Genomic DNA, 20225 nt, shown 5'->3' with positions numbered 1-20225 from the left:
GGCTGGTGTGAGAATTATGTGGCCTACAGTTTAAGCACCCACTCCACCTACAAGTTTGACGCATGTGATTCAGTGATCAGGTCCTAAAGAACAGACAGCTACATCAGTTGCTGTTAGTCACTCTCATTATTAGAACACCCGAGTTTCTGGCTGTGACGTCCGCACAGCCCTGCTTTCGAGGCCTCGTCGTGGGGCTGCCTCTCTGAGGAGCTCCCGCTGGTGGTACCAGCCTGCCTGCTCTGTGCTCCGGGCTACAGCCGGCAGCCCTGACAGGTGCGAGTCTCCCAGCTGTCACATCTAAAGCGAGGTCTCTGAGCAGACAGCAGCATCTTTTAAGACACCCTTACCTCCCCCAGCACAGAGTGCGGAGGGAGTCGGCAGAGCTCTGGGGAGGGAAGGCACACGTCTTTCCGCTTTCATCTGGAGCTTCCCAAATCGAGCCAGTGGCAGAGAGGTCTGTGCCCTCTCGTCTGCCCCCACCCCGTAGCCTACAAGACTGCAAGAATCCTAGCCCACCACACAGCCCGCCAGGTGGTGCCTGGTCTGACTGCTGTGGTGTGAGGCGGGTGTGTTCCTGCCGCCCCTGTAGGTGTGAGTCCCAGCCTCTGTGTGCAGCAGCGTGCAGGTACTAGCCAGTGTTTCCTAGTTTATTTTTGTCAGAAGTCGCAATCTGCCGCAGCAAGGCCCGGCCGGAGCCAGAATGTGAGCTTCTCCCGGCCCTGCGTTTCAGAGCAGCTTGCGGTTCTCAAGATGGGTTCCTTGAAATAAAAGCATAACACACTAGGAAGAATTAGGCTTTGAGGATATGAAAGGCTGTTGAAAATGACGATCTGTTTCACCAAAGGTTTCATCTTAAAAAGGATTTGGACTTAAATTATTTAATTCTGTCAGGAGTAGTTTAGGGAAAGCAGTGGAGTTCGAGGGAGACCTTGGGAAGTCGCTTTCCCGTGGACATGCTTTAAAGGATTACACCCAGACCCGACCGTGTCACACTCATGCAGACCAGCCATCTCCACCATCCCCACCCTGAGGAGCCTCCAGGGTCCTGTGCGACTGCTTCTCCTCCGTGCCGGTGCAGCCTGGTGTCCGTGGTGCTCCCTGAGAGCTGCTTCTCCTCCGGCCCGTGCAGCCTGGCGTCCGCGGTGCTCCCTGAGAGCTGCTTCTCCTCGGGGCCCGTGCAGCCTGGCGTCCGCGGTGCTCCCTGAGAGCTGCTTCTCCTCGGGGCCCGTGCAGCCTGGCGTCCGCGGTGCTCCCTGAGAGCTGCTTCTCCTCGGGGCCCGTGCAGCCTGGCGTCCGCGGTGCTCCCTGAGAGCTGCTTCTCCTCGGGGCCCGTGCAGCCTGGCGTCCGTGGTGCTCCCTGAGAGCTGCTTCTCCTCGGGGCCCGTGCAGCCTGGCGTCCGCGGTGCTCCCTGAGAGCTGCTTCTCCTCGGGGCCCGTGCAGCCTGGCGTCCGCGGTGCTCCATGAGAGCTGCTTCTCCTCCGGCCCGTGCAGCTTGGCGTCCTTGGCGCTCGCTGAGAGCTGCTGCTCCACCATGCCCCTCTGTGCTTGCCATCCCTGCCAGCCCCACCCTAAGGAGCCTCCAGGGGCCTGTGCGCATGGTGTCTGCAGCGCTCTCTGAGAGCTCCCCCTGCCCCTGTGTGGCCTAGAGTCCATGCCGCTGGCTGAGAGCTGCTCCTCTGCGTGCCCCTCCATGCTCACCCTGCGTGTTCCTTTGTTGATTGCAGAGCGTCATGAACATGATGCATGTGATCAGCATCCCGTACTCGCTGATGAAGGTGAACCCTCTCTCCTGGATCCAGAAGGTCTGCCAGTACAAAGGTGGGTCTCGCCGGGCACGGTGGCTCACACCTGTAATCACAACACTTTAGGAGACCAAAGCAGGTGATCACCTGAGGTCGGGAGTTCCAGACCACCCTGGCCAATATGGAGAAACCCCGTTTCTACTAATAATACAAAAATTAGCCAGGCCTGGTGGTGCATGCCTATAATCCCAGCTACTCGGAAGGTTGAGGCAGGAGAATCGTTTGAACCCAGAAGAAGGAGGTTGCAGTGAGCCAAGACCACTAAAAAATAAAAAAAGGCTCATGGGGGCTGGATGACCAGTGATTCTTCACCCTTCCCCACTACTCACAATGATCTCTCTTTTGCAATAGGGGACGATCTGATGGTGGCACGTGTTAACTTATTTCTATTTTTCTTTTTAGCAAAAGTGGCGTGTGTGAAGTCGAGGGATATGCACTGGGCATTAGTAGCACACAGAGACCAGAGAGACGTCAACCTCTCCTCTCTGCGAATGCTGATCGTGGCGGACGGCGCCAACCCCTGTAAGTGAACTCGCGAGGCAGGCAGGCAGGCTGTGGAGTCTTTTTTTTTATTTTCCCCAGGTTTCATTCTTTGCGCTTTGATTTTTCTTTTTCTAATCCTTATCTTAGTAAAGAAGTTGTCTTAAAATCACCAAACAGTATCACTCACTCTGGCTGAGAGGTACGATGGCATAATAAGGACAGGCATTTGTAGACTCCACAGCCCTGGGATTCAGAGGAGGTCTTGATTCTGTAGAGAAAGTTCCTTTGCTGACCCTGTTTCCCCGGCTGTAAAACAGTGTTTAAGTCATAAACTTTCATGAGGATGAAATGAGGTAAGCCCTAAGCAGGACATAAGGAAATATTCAAGAAATATTTGATTGCTAGTACTTTATGGTGTATAGTAGTTTTCTTGATCAGTAAATTAATTTGTCATTTTAAATGTAATTTCATTATCGCATCCTCTAACAAAAATACCCAGATAAAGTAAATTAGCAGCTCCATAGAATACTATAAATACACCTTGAGAAATATTTCAGCCAACTGAAACAACCTAGCTAGCATGCTCTTGTGAAAAAAGTACATAAAGCTTAGAAGCAAAGTGAAATTAAAGGTTTCTGACCACATTTATGAAACATGCAACGTTTATGTTTATAAACTAAAGCAGCATAAACTCCTTTAATGCCTGATATACAAAAGTAGACTCATAAACAGGTTTTATACAGTCTTCACTTATAAAATTTCATAAATCCTGAGCTAATTTAATGAACAATTGGTTTTAACCCATAACTCTACAAAACATCTTGCATAAAGAAAAGTATATCTATATTTGGAGATAGTTTAGCTGATATGTTCTTGATAATTGTGCCACGACCTCATCATTTAAATTAATAGAGAGGAAAGTTTTCTTCATTTGGTTTGGATTTACCCCTGTCTTGGAACTTCCATACTGAAAATGGTGGAGCAAGTCTCAGAAAAGTTACTAAAGTAAGTTCATCTGTCAGAAAAGGTGTCATAAATGTGGAGGTTGCATTCTTTAAATTATTGAGTTCTGTTTGTTTGAGAATAACCACTTCCAGTGTAACATAAATAATAAATTGTATTAAATATTTTTCCATGCTGCCTAGATCCACTTGTGCCTGAATCCCACCTTCAGAACTATTTTGTATGATGGGATTTTGTAATCAATCACAGTGCTTCAGCTGTCTGATCATTGTCCCTCTTTCACTCTAGGGTCTATTTCTTCTTGCGATGCATTTCTCAATGTCTTCCAAAGTAAAGGCCTTCGACAGGAGGTCATCTGTCCCTGTGCCAGCTCGCCAGAGGCCCTCACTGTGGCCATCCGGAGGTACTGGGTCTTGTCGATTTACGTAGATAACCTAGAGACAGTCCTAATTCAGCAGCAAAGGGAGATCAGGAAATCCCAACAGTCGATGCTGAGGGTGAGGGTGAAAATGGGACCTAACCTTTCAAGATGAGTTTATTTCTGTTTTTATGTGCTGGAACAGATTCTTTCCAACAGCCTAGATTGATTCAGTAAAAAACATTTATTGCTCTCTGCAGTTTCACGGTAATTCCTTAATAAGTGGAACTGTCTAGAGGCGCATGGAATCGTAATACCCTGTCCTTGGAATTTACTCCGATTTCCATGTGCGTGTACCAATCTCTGGTTTCATCTGGGGTGGGATAGAGTCTGTTTTCATCAGCCTGCTTTTCTTGCAGTGTTACTGACTTCCATGTGCTGTGGGATTTACTGGTATATTTGTTTTTTCATTGTCTGTCTCTGGTGTATAGTTGATGCCTAATACATATTTTTTGAGTGAATGAAAGTAAAATTTAAAGTACGTAAATTCAGAAAGTTGCCTCCCGTACACTTTGCTCTGACAATCTCATGTCATTCACCAGAAGTAAAGCCCAAACCTCTTCCTGTGTGATATGCACATACTTGACATTTTACATAAGTGGAGCCATGTGTGGGTTTGGGGTTTTGTTTTCATTTTACTTGGTCAACGTAGGTGCCACTGACGGCCTAAATATGCTGTTGTAGGAGAACAGGCTCCTGCAGAGAAGCTGTGTTCCTGTGTTGGCTGTCACCGGCCCATCCGAGGCTGGTTCAGAGGGAAGGTGTGGCAAGAGAGAGGAGGTGTGGTGTGGGGGTCTTGGGGCAGCATGTCCACGGCAATCCTCCCGGTGGTGGGGAAGAGGAGGGCCGTTCCATTCCTGTGGGGTGAGCTCTGGAGTGTAGAGTGAGTGCAGGAGATCTGCTTGCAACAGGCTTCTCAGAGCAGTGTGTGGCTTTTAAATTATTGCAGGCAGAACTGTGGAAGGGCAGGCATTGACCAGGACACAGAAATAACAAGAGCAGGACGTGTCTCCCTCCCACTGTCTCGCCCGGTGGCGCACGTGGGCACGTACGTCAGGTCGGCTGCGGCCTGCTCCCGCGCAGTGTCTGGAGGAGTGGTCTCTGGACACGGCCCACCATGGGTTACAGCGGCCCCTCTCCAGAGCCACCTCCCTGGAGCTGGCTTCAGTGGTCTTCTCCGGTGTGCCACTTTTCTGATTGGCGTGATTGGGCTCAACAAATTGAAGGACTGAAAAGGATTAAAGGTACAATTTTTAGCATTCCAGGCTGAATTAGGAATGACAGTGTCCTGAAAACTAGAAGCGGCCCCCAGTGTCCCCGTGCCAGTTCTCCCTTCCCCTCCATCACTCTCAGTCTCATCAAGACTGTCTTTTTATGTCATTATCATGCATATGATGCATATTTAAACTGTTCAATGCTGATGCTGTAAGAGAGAATAATTGTATAATTGGCCATTGCACTTGGACTCCCTAATTTCCTGAGATGAATTAGGCAGCAACTCTATCTTAGTGGTGAAAATCTTTAGGAGAGAAGCCAGTGCTGGTCCTTAGAACCTGTACCTTTCGTTACCCTGATGTTTAAGTTACTTTTGAATAAATTTGATGAAAGCAGTACTCATACTTGCGTTTCCACCAACACATCCCTCTCTGCATTGTTTTCTGAATGTGTGAACAGAAGGGAAACTTCCCTCTGTGCGGGGGTTTCAGTTGTGTGCCACAGAAAGGTTGGGACAGATGCATGTTTTTGGAAAATGAGCTAGTGCCTGTGAACTCAGTGTATTCTGTCTTCAGACTTGAGGTGAATTTCCCACGTAGGAGAGGTCAGAAGCCAGGTTATTAAGTGAAAAACGGCTTTCATACGTTCTGTAAAGCTGTTTTAAGTGGGGTCTGGCAAGGCTTCCCTGTAGGTTTTGGCATGAGAACAAAATTAATGCCTTAAATGTCATCACGCCCAACGTGGGAGGCAGTACAGCGATCTCATTTTATTTACTCATTATGTTTTTTAAAGAACAAAAACAAGTGTTCGGCTGCTACATTCCCCTGTTTTGTTGCAGAGAAGGATCTGTAGAGGACGGATTATGCCTGTTTGAACGGGTTCGAGGATGGGCATTTCCTCTATGTTATGATCTAAGCATTTGTGTCCTGCGTGTTAACCATCTTCCAGGAACAGCCTCTTCTGCGTGTTAACCATCATCCAGGGACAGCCTCTTCTGCACTTTAATCATCATCCAGGGACAGCCTCTTCTGCACTTTAATCATCATCCAGGGACTGCCTCTTCTGCACGTTAACCATCATCCAGGGGGACAGCCTCTTCTGTGTGTTAAGCATCTTCCAGGGACAGCCTCTTCTGCGCTTTGTCTTCCAGGGACAGCCTCTTCTGCGTGTTAACCGTCTTCAAGGGACAGCCTCTTCTGCATGTTAACCGTCTTCCAGGGACAGCCTCTTCTGCGTGTTAACCGTCTTCCAGGGACAGCCTCTTCTGCGTGTTAACCATCATCCAGGGACAGCCTCTTCTGCGTGTTAACCGTCTTCCAGGGACAGCCTCTTCTGCGTGTTAACCATGATCCAGGGACAGCCTCTTCTGCACTTTAATCATCTTCCAGGGACAGCCTCTTCTGCGTGTTAACCATCATCCAGGGACAGCCTCTTCTGCGTGTTAACCATCTGCCAGGGACAGCCCCCCTGCTCCTGGTATCAAAGCAGAGACTGAACTTCCAGGTGCTGAGTTGCAGCTGGTTGCTTGCTTGGCTTTCAGTCCACTTAATTTAAAAAGGATAACGATTATCTGCAGTAGAATGCAGATAAAATTGCAGATGCATTTGCTTACTATTTGTAGAATTGTGGCCCTCTCTGGAATATGTATCACTTAGTGATTCTCTTCTGCAAAAAAAAAACAAAAAGTAGATAAATGAGAAGCTGAGGCACCACAAGAAAGCCACCCAGTGGCTGCAGGTGCCAGCAGGGCCGAGCGTGGACATCTGGGCTATGAGTCAGTCTTCCAGGCGTCGAGGGCCAGGGCCTTCAAGAGCCCCAGGTCTGACAGGGGTGCCCACGGCCCACTGGCTGTGGAGTATCTTAATATCACTCTTGCAAGCAACATAGAATGTCTGTCATGCATAACAGAGCATGTTGGAAAGTTCTGGGGCTCACAGGATCGATGGAACCTCCAGTGTCCTGCTTGATAAATACGCAGGATGCACAGGCGCTTCCGGGAGCAGCAGCAGCCCTAGCGATGGGGAAGGAGTTGGGGTGGGGTAGGCGGGGCATGGCGTACAGAAGCCAGCAGCAGCTGTCAGGGGCTGTGGGAGGGCGTGGCGCTCGGGAGCCAGCAGCAGCTGTCAGGGGTTGTGGGCGGGGGGCGTGGCGCTCGGGAGCCAGCAGAAGCTGTCAGGGGTTGTGGGAGGGCGTGGCGCTCGGGAGCCAGCAGCAGCCCTGGCGGATGGGTATGCAGGAGCAGCCTGGTGCCTGGGCTGCAGGTGCTGTGGCCTCCGTCAGGTTGCCCAGAGCTGGAGGCAGGTCACTGCCGGAACTTACGCCCTCGGTTCTCCCCTCAGAGAAAGGCCAGTCTCCAAAAAAGAATGACCAGCACTCATTGTAGGGTGGTTGAAATTCTTTAAAAACATGAGTCGGAGACTTTGAAGGGACAAGGGCTGGAGACGTGCCTGTCCTCAGGCATGTCTGTGTTCACGTGTGTCTAGGCATGTCTGTGGGTGTGTCTTTATGGATGTCTGTTCATGTGTGTCTGCATGTCTGTTCACATGTCTTTATGCATGTCTGTTCACGTGTGTCTTTATGCATGCCTGTTCATGCATGCATGCCTTTCTTCATGTCTGTCTTCACCTGTGTATGCCTGTCTTCATGTTTGTGTTGATGTGTGTGCCTTCATGTGTGTTTGTTTTCACCTTCGTGTTCATGTGTGTCAGCCAAGTGGCGGCAGGAAATCATGTTCTCTAGTGAAGTCTAATCAGTCTTGCTACATGAACTGTATTTTCACCTAGGCGTTTAAAGTATTTTCTTCTCTTTAAAACTGTGTCTGTCCTGTTATATTTTGTTTTGTTTTCTCCCAATGTTAGTTTTAGAGTAGAAAAATATTGGGGAAATAGGGGCTTGTGGTGCCTAAACTCATCAGACATTTTTTAAAGGACAAATTGCAACACGAAAACCAGGGAACTGTTTCCTGGCTACAAGTATCCCCTAAACCTCCTGCTATCTGACTCTGTTACCATCTCTAGAATGTAGATGATAGAATTGATTTTCTTAAAGCTACATTGTGAAATGTTTATTGAACTGAAAAACATAATTTTTAGCTTTGTAACTGCAAAGTACTATTTGGATACCCTGCTATTTTAGTAATGAAAGGCAAAAATCATATAAAACAATGAAACAGTAATTCCAGAAAAGATAAAATACCCCCTTGTCACCACAACCATCTTCCAGTTTTTGAAAGTATCCAACCTAGAAGTTAGCTGGGAGAAAATCAAAGAAGAGGTGTCCGCAGGGAGAAGGGTGCTGTCTGATGCCCACTGGGTGCTGATGGTGCCTGGATGAGTGACAGCGGAGAAAACGTCAGCACAGCCCTGAGCCAAAGTGGATCCAAAGTGAGCACTTCCCACTGCTCAGAAAAGTCAGACCCAGAGTTCCATAATCCCGCGTGTAAGAGAACGCAAGATAAACTGTGTAATTTTATCTAAAAAGAGGGATAAAATTTTGCAGTTCTCTAACTACAGAGTAGTTTCGAGATGAAAGTCACCTGAACCAGAGCATGACAGTTAGGTAGCATTGAATAGCAAACCAAGTTTCCTGTTTAATTTCACCCAACCATGTGTGTTTTACAGTGTGTTCTGTTTTGTGGTGAATTAGATGATGAGAAGTTTATTTTGGTAAAGGAGGTGCAGCGAGAAGATGGCAGAGGAGGGGCCTCCCCATGGGGTCCCCCCCCCCAGTTCCAGCCCATAACCTCCCCTGGAAACAGAAAGGTGGCCAAGGCTTATGAGAAAGAGTTTGCAAAAAAGTTTATATAGTGTGATCCCGTTTTTGGTAACAAAAAATTAAGTATCTGTAAATAGTATATTCAGTGCAAAAAACAAAAACCTGTGCTGCACAGGGTGAGTGAGGCAGTAAAGATGGGCAGCTCACTTTCCGTGCTGTGCAGCTCTTAAAATGGGCTGTTTTTAGTGGGCATGCATTGCTCCTATTAGAGAAAAGGAAGAATATTAAATCAACTCATAACTTAATATATTGGCTGCTTTTACATTGTATCTTTTCCTATTGAAAATCACAATCTCAGTTATCTGTTGTTTTTGAAAGTCCGTGTCACACTAAACATTGAAAAAGGTACATGCATATTTTTCACTGAATTTCTCCTTATGGTGCGTGTTTCCTGAAAATATCATTTCTGCTAAAATGAGTTCACAAGTTTAACTGCTCCCTGTCCTTTAAAGGGCATTTTTACCAGTACTATGAATTTATTATTCATTCTGCTGCTGTTAAAAAGAGTGGCGCAAAGAGGAAAGAAAGAGATGTTCTGTGTTCTGTGTGCGTTGTGTGGCTGCCCCAGAACCTTCATCAGGGCTGATTTACATCCATCTAAAAGAAAAACCTTTGGCGGTGAATGGTGATTCAAGACCAGAGCAGCTGCCCTGTTAAAAAAAAAAAAAAAAAAAGACACTTCCTCGGGGCTCTGGCTGCCAGTTCAGAAGGGAAGACCCCCCCGCCCGTTCTCAAACAGGCTTCCCGGTAACTTCGCATTTTGTCTGGAACCCGAATGCGTCTTCCTAAAGAAGCAACGTTGTGCAGGTGCTTTGACGCCAGCACGGGGAACGTCGTGTGTGGGATGAGCACCACCTCGTTCCTTCTCCATGCCAGCTCTGTCGGGCGCCAAGATCGGCCTGGGTCCCCATCTTGCTCCTCTCGCGCCAGCTTTGTAATGTGGGCAGGGCTTCACCTTCAGGATTCCTCGTCTGTAGATGAGAATCACAGCAGTAGCCACATCAGAGGCTCATGTGAGCATTGAGTAGGTTCATACACATAAAGAGCTTAAAAACACGCCTGGTACATAGTAAGAATTCAACAAGTGTTACTACTGTTACCGCTGTTACATGACTACAAGCTCGTTTTGTGTGCGGTCCCTTGCATAGAAATGCTGTGTAAAGATTGCTGGGGGAGGAGGGGCCTGCAGCTTAACTCTTTGTTCTCCAAATGTGCTGTTGTTGCTAAGCTGATAATTACTACATTGGAGATCACCCGTATAAGATGAAAAAAATGAAAGACCTTGTTGACTCACTTGCTTAAGGGATTCAGCAAATGACGAGCAACATTGAAGCTGTGCAGGTGCAGTGTGGCCCTCTGTTAAGCCCTAGAACTGGAGGCTGGTGAGGCTTGTTGACTACTTGGTGTGTTTGTTTTGTGTTAATGTCCTGAGCCTGGCCCGGCTCTGCTTGTGGTCAGGAGTAGCAAACTGCGGATGTGTTCATGAAATTTATAGGAGCTGCTGCTTCAAGGTGTTATGTGGGCAAGGCTTATGGAATGTTTTCCAGAGGCTGGAAATGCTATGACAAGTCAGTGGTGCAAATGGTTCGATGGAAGCCGTAGTGTACATTCCTCGTGAGGCCACATTGCGAGGTCTGGCCTGCTTCTCTCCTTTTTGTTAGTCTGTTTGCATTGTTACAAAGGAGTGTGTGAGACTGGGTAATCTATAAGGAAAAGAGGTTTATTTTGGCTCACGGTTCTGCAGGCTGTAAGAGAAGCATGGCTCCAGCATCTGCTCAGCTCCTGGTGAGGCCTCAGGAAGCTTATGATCGTGGCAGAAGGCAAAGTGGGAGCCTGCATGTCACATGGTGAGAGATGGAGCGAGCGAGAGAGAGAGAGAGAGAGAGAGAGAGGAGGTGCCCAGCTCTATTCTAAACAACTAGATCCCATGTGAACTCATGAAGTGAGAACTCTCGTGTTACTGCGAGAACAGGCCCACCTGCAGTGTTGGACGTCACATTTCAACGTGAGATCTGGAGGGAAAACATCCAGACTCTGTTGTCCTTTAGTTTTATTTTGTTTCCCTTTTGCACATCACCATGGTATTGTATACACAGGTATGTATTTTACTCCTTCCATATCTCCAAGAGTGGACTCTGCCTCCTTACATTCCTGGAGATCACTGAGATGGTCCCTCCTGGAATTCATATTCTTCATGAGACACACAAAGCTGCTTGGTCTTGAACACCATTTCACATGGGAACTGAGTTTGGAAGCTGATGAATGGGCGGATACCTTTATTAGCCATTTTTTAATGTACTGATATTGATTATTAAGGTGGATGTTTTTTAAACCCCCTCAAATTCTGCCTATGGGGACTGTTACTTCCCTTCCTCACCTCGTCTACCTACTTGGGATTTTTACTTCCTAGCAAGGTGTTGATGGAGATAAATATCATCTAACTTGCTTAATAATACAGGGAACACAAATTGGACCAACAAATGGTGTTTTACTCAACAAATTGGGAAGCATTTTAAGTGTTGGCAAGAGTGCAGAGATGGGCACTGCTGAGCAGCTTGGCGCTGTGGTCAGATGCACAGATTCTGAAGCCAGCCTGAGATTGGCACTGGCTCCGCTCCACAGCAGTGGCCTTGGGTAGCACTCAGCCCTCCTCGCCTCTGCCTGTCTGCTAAACAGGGAGGGTCATGGTGCTGCACCCATCTCCACAGGGTTGCTGTGCAGAATAGGTCATTAAATATTTAACCACAACACCATACAGCCAGTGCGAGGTGCTTTTCTAGTAGATGAGAAAATAATACTCCTGTTCTGTTAGTGAGAATGCAAAATATGTTATTTTGGGAGGATATTTAGGTCTTCTTAAAATTTTAAGTATATGTGCTTGTTGATTCTCCATTTTCTTTCTAGGTATGTGTATTACAGATACATTTCCAGCTGTATAAAAACTGAATGAAAGAAAATATATGATCATATATTCATATTACTGAACACCGTGTAACAAACCAGCTGAATTCAGTGGTGCACACACCTACACAGATGCACACACAGACACATGGAAAGATCTGCAGATATGTTTAGTGAAGAGAGTGAGTTTTAGAATGTTGGGGTGATCGGACCCAACACCAGGTCATGGGGGTGACAAAGTCTGGTAGAGTCAAAGGAACAAGAAAAGACAGTTTGAGAGAGAAAGTGGGTCCGGGGGCTATTGTGAGTGTGGAGGCTGCAAAGGCCCTGAGCTCTGGAAGCCCAGACTATTTATTAGTGACCAAACAAAGAAACAGGTGTTGAGAATGTGGGGATCGAAAGGGCAAGCGCATGATCTTACAGCTGTCACAGTTTAGCATTTCTTTTGAAGCATGTGGAACATATTCTGTTTGAGATAATGGAGAGCAGGTTCTTTTAACTCAGGATACAATCGACCCTGGGAGAGCAAGGAGCCAACAAGTCTAGACACATTCCAGAGCTACCAGCCCTGGATTCTATCCAAGCCACGAGGGATTTTATGCCCTGAGCTTAGTTTATGGTATGTCAGGGTAGCCTTCCACCCTTTAGCACAGAGCTTGGTGTTCCAAAGGACACAAGGGGTTTTAGACCCTGGACCCCAGACATGTTCCAAGACTCTTTTACATTATGTCAGGCTTCTCCCAATACTCAGCTTTTCTGCCAACATAGAAGAAGAAGCATCTTGATTCTGCTTTTCTTTTAAAAATCAATGTATTGGTATACGTACATATTTTATACTTAACTGCATATCTAGGAGTCTAAACTTTGACATAAGAAATCTGCATGTGGTTATTTGTGGGGCATCGGATTGGAGCAGAAAGAGGGACTTTGCCTTTTGACTGTGATGTTTGCCTTGTTCATACTAAGAATGTGCTCACGTTGGTTGTGCTGTTTGCTTCTAAGTTTTTATAAAAAGAAGAGAGCAGTAGACTGATTCACTCAGTGTCCTGGGATCAGAGGCAAAGACCAGGGAGGAGTGGGCGCTCAGGTCAGCAGGGGCTATGCTCTGGGTCCGAGTCCCACTGAGCCCCACCAACCACTTGGGCAGTGAAGTCAACCTTCCCATGCCTGAATCTTCTCATCTGAAAGTGAGGAATAATAGCCATAGGCTTATGGTGAGTTTTAAGTGAGTCCCTATGCATGAAAGACTCAGAACCATATGGCACATGGAGGGTACCACTGGGGCACTGGTTTGCCATCTGGAGGGGGAGGCGTCAGCACCACCAGGTCAGAAGTTAAGGGGTGGCCCCGGACACCACGTCTGTGGGGAGGTGGGGCTGTGAGGCTGCCAGTGTGTCGGGAGGACCCGCGCTTCTATGCTTGCCTGTGTGTCAGGAGCTCCCATGCTTCTGTGCCCGCTTGTGTGCCTCTTTGTCAGGAGCACCCGCGCTTCTGTGCCCGCCTGTGTGCCGGGAGCCCCCGCGCTTCTGTGCCCGCCTGTGTGCCGGGAGCCCCCGCGCTTCTGTGCCCGCCTGTGTGCCGGGAGCCCCCGCGCTTCTGTGCCCGCCTGTGTGTCGGGACCTCCTGCGATTCTGTGCCTGGCTGTATGCTAGTGTCTTGCACATCTGCAAGGAAAGAATTCTGGGGCCGTGCATTTTCTCTGACTAGCAAGGGAGTCTATCAAATATGAATAAACGTGCAGTGGCAGGTTAAATTAATGCAAGGTTAATGTCGCTAATATGAACATATTCAGCCTCCTGGAACTATCATTGTATGAGCATAATTGAAAAGTTCCTATAGCAAACACAATTTGTAATCTTAAGGTATTCAGTTATTAAATGTGCAGGTCTTATTTCTCATTGACTGTGTTTAAACATAGAAAAGAGGATCTTGGCCAGGCACAGTAGCTTACGCCTGTAATTCCAAGACGTTGGGAAGCTGAGGCGGGCGGATCACTCGAGGTCAGGAGTTCGAGGCCAGCCTGGCGCACATGGTGAAACCCTGTCTCTACTAATAATAGCAAAAAAATTAACTGGCTGTGGTGGCGGCACCTGTACTCCCAGCTATTCAGGAGACTGAGGCAGGAGAATGGCTTGAATCTGGGAGGCAGAGGTTGCAGTGAGCCAAGATCACGCCATTGCACTCCAGCCTGGGTGACAGAGTGAAACTGTGTCTCAAAAAAAAAAAAAAAAAAGGAAAGGGGATTTTTTAATTGAGACAACAAAACATACGTGATTGGGCCCTGAGATAACTTTTTCCCTTCCGGCCCCTTGCCCAGCAGGTCAGTGTTCTGAATCTTGGCTAGCCCAGCATTTTGCTTTCATGTGGCTTTTTAAAACAAAAATAAGTGTACTTTAAATTTTCATCACTAAGATAGTGTATTCGGGCTCTCGTAACAAAGTATCACACACTGAGTGGTTTAAACAACAGACACTTGTCTCAGTTCTGGAGGCTGGAGTCGGAGACCCCAAGGTATCACAGGGCTGGGCGTCTGGAGGTGCTGAGGGCACCCGCCCCAGGCCTGACCCCGGCCTCCCTCGGGTGCTGCTCAGCTCAGCGATCCACCCCAGGCCTCACCCTGGCCTTGGGTGCTCAGCTATTCTGGACGGTACCTGTCACTCCAGTCTCTGCCTCCATCGTCACGTGAGCTTCTCCCTGTGTCTGGGCCTCTCTCTTCTCTTACAAGGACAGAGTAATTGGATTTAGGGTCCATTCTAACCCAGTATGACCTCATCTTAACCTGGTCATAAGATGGCCCTGGCTTAAGGTGGTTCAACTTCAATTTCTACCTTTACAATGGGTTTATCAAGTCCGGGGGCATCTCTCTGAACAGGCCCTGCTTCCAAATAAGGTCACAGATACGAGGGGTGATCTTTTGCGGGGACACGATTCAACCCACAGCAGATACTGAAGCTCACAGTGCCTGACTTCCACACTGATCTTTGTAGAGGACTCTTGTAGGGTGAGGGGATGGTGCAGGGTGAGGGAATGGTGGCAGGACCACTGACAACACCTGTGTTTTCATTTTGAAGTTTTGATTTGTTTGGGGTCTCTGGGAAGTAAAGGCCAGGAGGATAATGGAAAGCCCAGGGATCTGAGCTCACCCTATCTGGGCGGTTCCGTGTGGGTTTTCTTATTTGGGCAGACTTTTCTTTTATATCTGGTTAGCTCTATCCTTTTTGATTCTTACGTCTAGAATAATTCTGTTTCCAGAGTCTTTCATGCTTTTTTCAATACACCAGTTACTTCATTCAAATGAGAATTCCTTTTCCAAATATTAACTTTTATGTTGCCCCATTTATGTCTTCAGTTTCATTTTAAACCATAATATTTTAAAGTTAAACAGCAAACTTATAGTCCAGCTTTTAGGTCTGAAGTGCATTAAAGATTTATAAATGGAAAATTACAGAAACAATGTGTACCTAAATTGTGGTGACTCACTTAGATAACCATTGAGGAATTGTTAGTTTTCAGGAATGTAATCTGTGATCTTAGAGAGATTTTAACTTATTTGTTCGCAAATTCAGTCAGCAGATATTCATTGCTAGACATTTTCCAGGGCTGGGATGCAGCAGTGAGCAAAACAAACTCTGGCCGCTCTTGGGAGAGTTGGGTCTGAGGGAGGAGGTCGCACAGGTAGTCAGAGGTGTGTGCTGTGGGGTGTGCACACTGGGTGGGGGGTGTTTTCTGAGGGGACAAGAAGTACCCTGGAGACAGGGAGAGGGCCATGTGGACGTCTGCTGGAGGAACGTCCTAGGTAGCAGCGAGAACCAGTGCAGAAGCGCCAAGGCGGGAGCAAGCTGGGGTGTCCGGCAGAGGAGGTGGGGTGGGCCCCAGAGTGGTGAACGTGTGCGCAGTGGTCTTCTGAAAACTGCCTTATGCGGATCCCTTTTCTCCTGACCCACAATGCATTCTACAGCTTGCCTGCCACCCAAATAATTTTCCTTAGAACTTGGCAGCCAGAATGGCACAGCGTCAATCTTATTTTAGATTCTTATATATATAAAATTGGGCATACGCCCAGGCAGTCTGCATCTGAATTGAGGCTGGACAGTCAGGATTTCCATCATTTCTGTTCAGTGGTTTTGTCTGCATTCTTGGAGTGGATGCACCACCTTCCAGACATTTGCAAAACTGTGGAAGAGCAGACCGTGCAGTGAGCAGGAGCCGGGAGGAGTGAGTGAGCCGGTCTGTGCAGGGCCGGGAGGAGAGAGAGAGCCGGTCTGTGCAGGGCCTGCATAGAGGGGCAGGAGAGGAGCTACCTTGGTAGTTTACAGGTGTTCTTGGGATTCCCTGGGAATGCAAGAGGCAGAAGCAGTAGACTCGCTGCCAGCTGTTCATAAACAGAACGAGCATCCCCTAATGCAGCCACATGGGCAGCCAGCACTGTGCCCGGGGTGCCAGCACTGTTCCCAGGGGTGCCCAGCTTGCCGCGTGTGTGCTGACTGCACATCTGTGATTGTGATGGCTTATCTGCTCCTGCATATTCAAGTTAAAAACTGTTATTACAGGCCCACGGATGACAGTAACCAGCCCCCAGGCCGGGGTGTCCTCTCCATGCATGGGCTGACCTACGGGGTCATTCGCGTGGACTCGGAAGAGAAGCTCTCTGTGCTCACCGTGCAGGATGTCGGCCTCGTGATGCCTGGAGGTGAGTGTGGGTCGCGAGCCGCACAGATTAACCAGTTATTAAATGCTTTTCTAACACATGTCACCAAAGCCTGCGTTCCCGCGTTCCCACATTCCTACGTTCCTACGTTCCTACGTTCCTGTGGTGTGCCCTCGGGCTGAGAGCCTCACTCCCAGTCTTCTGAAGTCATTGTTAGGCTTCAGACATTTGAGGCAGTGTTCCCTCTCCTGGTAGACAATCAAGAAGATGGGGAAGGGCAGCTTTGCACACTGGGACCTCAGGCTCCTCTTCCTTGGAAGGCTTCGGGGCCAGTGCAGGGTCCACACTGGTGCCTGGGCAGCTTCCCTTCCCTCCCCCAGGGGATGTGCCCATCTGTCACCCTAAGGCACCAGCCAGAGTGGGAACAGCCAAGCTTGGGCTTCCGCCAAGGCAGACACGTGTGAAAACCAAGGAATGTGAGTTTGACCATGAAACCTGTTTTCAGCAGTAGAACCCTTTTTCCAAGTCTCAGAAGCTGTTTCCACAGATGCGTGAGGAAGGGCCCAGCTGCAGGGCCCACCGTGCCTCCCCACCAGCCCCATGAGGAGTGCCCAGGCACCTCCCAGGAGCCGCTTTACCATTCTCAGGGTACACACACCTGACGCTCAACTCATGGGCTCACAGGCAGCATCAGCCCCTGGCTATCTGGCCCCAGAAAGGGAACCTGGCTCTTTTCTCAGCTAGGGACCCCGGAGCCTGTGTCTCCTGCTTAGCTCTCCAGGCATGGGGTGTGGGCTCAAGCCCAGCAGGGTAGCCATGCCTCTGTGAGCAGTGCTGCCGCCTTCAGCAGCAGGCGCAGAGCGCCAGGTCAGGTGGGCCTCAGCAGGGACCCTCGCCCCGTGGAGTCTCACAGAGGCAGACCCCTCATGCCCCTTCATGGTGAGCTGCGCTAGGGCCAGGCACTCCAGAAGCTGTCTTGCCTTTCTGTTTGCCCTGTTTGGCATAAAAGAAATGAAGGCAGCCCTTGGCTTCCCTCCTCCTCACTACTCCCTGATTCCCTGCGGACGCCCTCCGGCGTCCCCGCAGCTCTGCCTCGGCCTGCAGCCCTCCAGCCCCTGTGTCCAGCCCACTCCCTGCCTCCCAGCTGTGGCCAGGCCCCCTGGCTCCATTTCTTTCTTTAATATCTAATTTTCAAATAAATGGAGCTGCATGGTGAAACCTTCAAAAGGTTCTGAAGGACACAATGAAAACGCTCCTTTGTGACTGTGAGAGCAACCGCGAGCTTCGCGGGCCCCGGTCAGAGGCACCTGGGGCTGTGGAACAGAAGCCTGTACTCCCACCCCGTGTGTGTCCTCTGCCCTGGGTTCCGGGGTTTTCTCACGTCATGATGGAGTACTGCGTACATACGCATGTTTTATCTTAAGGGTCCTTTGTCAGCGCCTAACGAGCTCTGTGCTGTTCTCAAGGCAGCACAGTGCTACCTTGTGGGAGCACTAAGTTTATTTGAGCCTCCCCTGTTTGGTGATTTTCCCTCTTTTGCTGCTGCAGTGAGTGACTGCCTCGTGTCTAATGGAAACAGTTCTAGAAGTGGGAGTTCTGTTTCAAAGAGAACTGCCGATATAGTTTTTATGATTGTCTTTTCGAAGGCTGTGAGGCGTTATACCCTGCCGAGCGGTAAACAGCAGCACTTCTTTCTCCACTCCCTTACCCGCCGTATTACCTGACTTTTGTTTTTACCAATCTGATGGGTGAAGAATCTTTCAGTGCAATTTTAATGTGATTTTTTTTTTTTTTTTTTGAGACGGAGTCTCGCTGTCGCCCAGGCTGGAGTGCAGTGGCGTGATCTTGGCTCACTGCGGGCTCCACCCCCCGGGGTTCACGCCATTATCCTGCCTCAGCCTCCCGAGTACCTGGGACTACAGGTGCCCTCCACCTCGCCCAGCTACTTTTTTGTATTTTTAGTAGAGACGGGGTTTCACTGTGTTAGCCAGGATGGTCTCGATCTCCTGACCTCGTGATCCACCCGCCTCGGCCTCCCAAAGTGCTAGGATTACAGGCGTGAGCCACCGCGCCCGGCCTTAATGTGAATTTTTCTTCCTGTGAGTTTGTTTCCACTGTTCTGTACTCCAGCCCAGTGGGTGCCGGCTGTTTTAGGCTCTTTCTAAACAGCTCAGCTGTCACTAATGCACACTCCACCCCTCTGAAGCCTGAGGCTCTTGGCTCCCTAATCAGATTTGTGGATTGCAGTTGGGGGTTACGTAGGACATTATTGTTGCCCAAAGCATCAAAGTGTTGATGGCACAGACCAGTGAGAATTTATCAGCATTGAACCATGTGCAAAGCGCTGCAGTGCTGTTCTCGGAAGGACTCACCTTGCACGGAATGTGAAATCGAAGATTCAGATCTCCATAAGACATTAGAGGCTTGATTTGCAGAGTTCAAGTTGCACCACGTTGCTGATGTATGTGTGGCAGGTGGCCCTGATGTTTGTTCTGAGGTTCCTCCCCATATCTAAATGGCAGATGATATTACGCCCCTAAATACAACTTGCACATTAACATTAAAGCAATTGAAATATTTATTGATGTTTCAACTATGAAATTTGACATGTTGCTGCAACAGGAAAAATCATGGCTCTCTAGGGAAAATGAGTGCCTGGCTGACTACCATCCGTGCAGTTTGCTCCAGACCCCATTCCTGTTCACTGGTGTCCTCATTCCTGTTCGCGTCTTCCCTTTTTCCTTTATTCTCCCCACCTGTCCCCTCTCACACTGCATGTGCTTTCCTGTTTGCTTTTAGCCATCATGTGTTCAGTGAAGCCAGACGGAGTTCCTCAGCTGTGCAGAACGGATGAGATCGGGGAGCTGTGTGTGTGTGCAGTTGCGACGGGCACGTCCTACTATGGCCTCTCCGGCATGACCAAGAACACCTTTGAGGTAGGTGGAGGAGAGTCCTACCATGAGTACCATCTGTGGCTCCGTCTCCAAACAGCCCTTGCCAGGTGCATAGTAACAGACGTGGAATGTAAGATCCATTTTCAGCAAGATGTGTTTCTATTAATGAAAATGATGGCACTTTACCACTTTTTATCGCTTTTGATAAATTTGTTTTATCAGCATTGTTCTGACCTTATAACCAGTGTTTAAAAGAATAAGCATGATTTCTTTAAAAAGGATCCTTTTTGTTACTTTTCTCACTTTTACTGTGAAAAGTGGATCATTAGGGAACATGCACTCGTGTGCGTGAAGGGCCTCGCCTGGAGAAGCCAAACGGAGCCCCTTTACAGCCCCTTGGCCTGGGCTACACGTGGCCAGGTATGAACCCTTGCCTGGGGAAGCCAACTAGAGCCCCTTTACGGCTCCTCGGCCTGGGCTAGACGTGGCCAGGTATGAACCTGTGAGAACTTGAGCACATGTGTATGTAATGATCTCATACACAGTATGTATGTGGTGTACACAGATGCTTGTGTAATGTGCGTGCATGGGGCGGGTGCACAGATGTGCTGTGTAACGAAGGGGTCAGACACACGTTCAGTGCCGCAACTCAGAACTCTTATCTTTTTACCAAGTAGGTCCTGGCCTTAGAAGTAGCACAACATTTAAGCTATATGTAAGAAAATATAAATTGTTTGGAGATACATTTCCTAAATGTTTAGAACTTTTGGTGGTTGTTGAGACGGGGTCTTGCTCTGTCACTTAGGCTGGAGGGCAGTGGCACAATCACAGCTCACTGCAGCTTCAAACTCCTGGGCTCAAGCCATCTTCCTGCCTCAGCCTGCGAGTAACTGAGACTACAGGCGTGTGCCACCACACCTGAATAATTAAAAAAAAAATTCTTGTGTACATATGGGGTCTCATGCTGTTGTCCAGGCTGATCTCAAACTCCTGGCCTCAAGCAATCCTGCCATCTTAGCGTCCTAAAGTGCCGGGATTACAGGCGTGAGCCACTGTTGCTGGTCTAAATGTTGAGAACTTTGGATGTGGCTGAACAGATGTTCATGTCCATGACATGATCATACCT

At 48.6% G+C, this 20225-nt stretch overlaps 1 protein-coding gene across 12 annotated transcripts in view; it reads left to right on the top strand.

The window, feature by feature from the left end:
- Positions 1-20225, top strand: part of DIP2C (disco interacting protein 2 homolog C) — a 407784-nt gene that overhangs the window by 299500 nt on the left and 88059 nt on the right. For all 12 annotated transcript variants that reach the window (XR_010141456.1, XM_024253580.3, XM_063727460.1 and 9 more), the window contains 5 exons: positions 1726-1819; positions 2206-2325; positions 3538-3652; positions 16108-16247; positions 19005-19141. Coding sequence is in view for 11 of the 12 variants with exons in the window: in XM_024253580.3 (XP_024109348.1) it covers positions 1726-1819; positions 2206-2325; positions 3538-3652; positions 16108-16247; positions 19005-19141 (606 nt within the window). In the remaining variant the exon portion in view is untranslated. The remainder of the gene's footprint in view (positions 1-1725; positions 1820-2205; positions 2326-3537; positions 3653-16107; positions 16248-19004; positions 19142-20225) is intronic.

This window comes from Pongo abelii, chromosome 8, assembly GCF_028885655.2.
Source record: "Pongo abelii isolate AG06213 chromosome 8, NHGRI_mPonAbe1-v2.0_pri, whole genome shotgun sequence".
Lineage (NCBI taxonomy): Eukaryota > Metazoa > Chordata > Mammalia > Primates > Hominidae > Pongo > Pongo abelii.
This window is presented reverse-complemented; position numbering and strand designations above follow the sequence as displayed.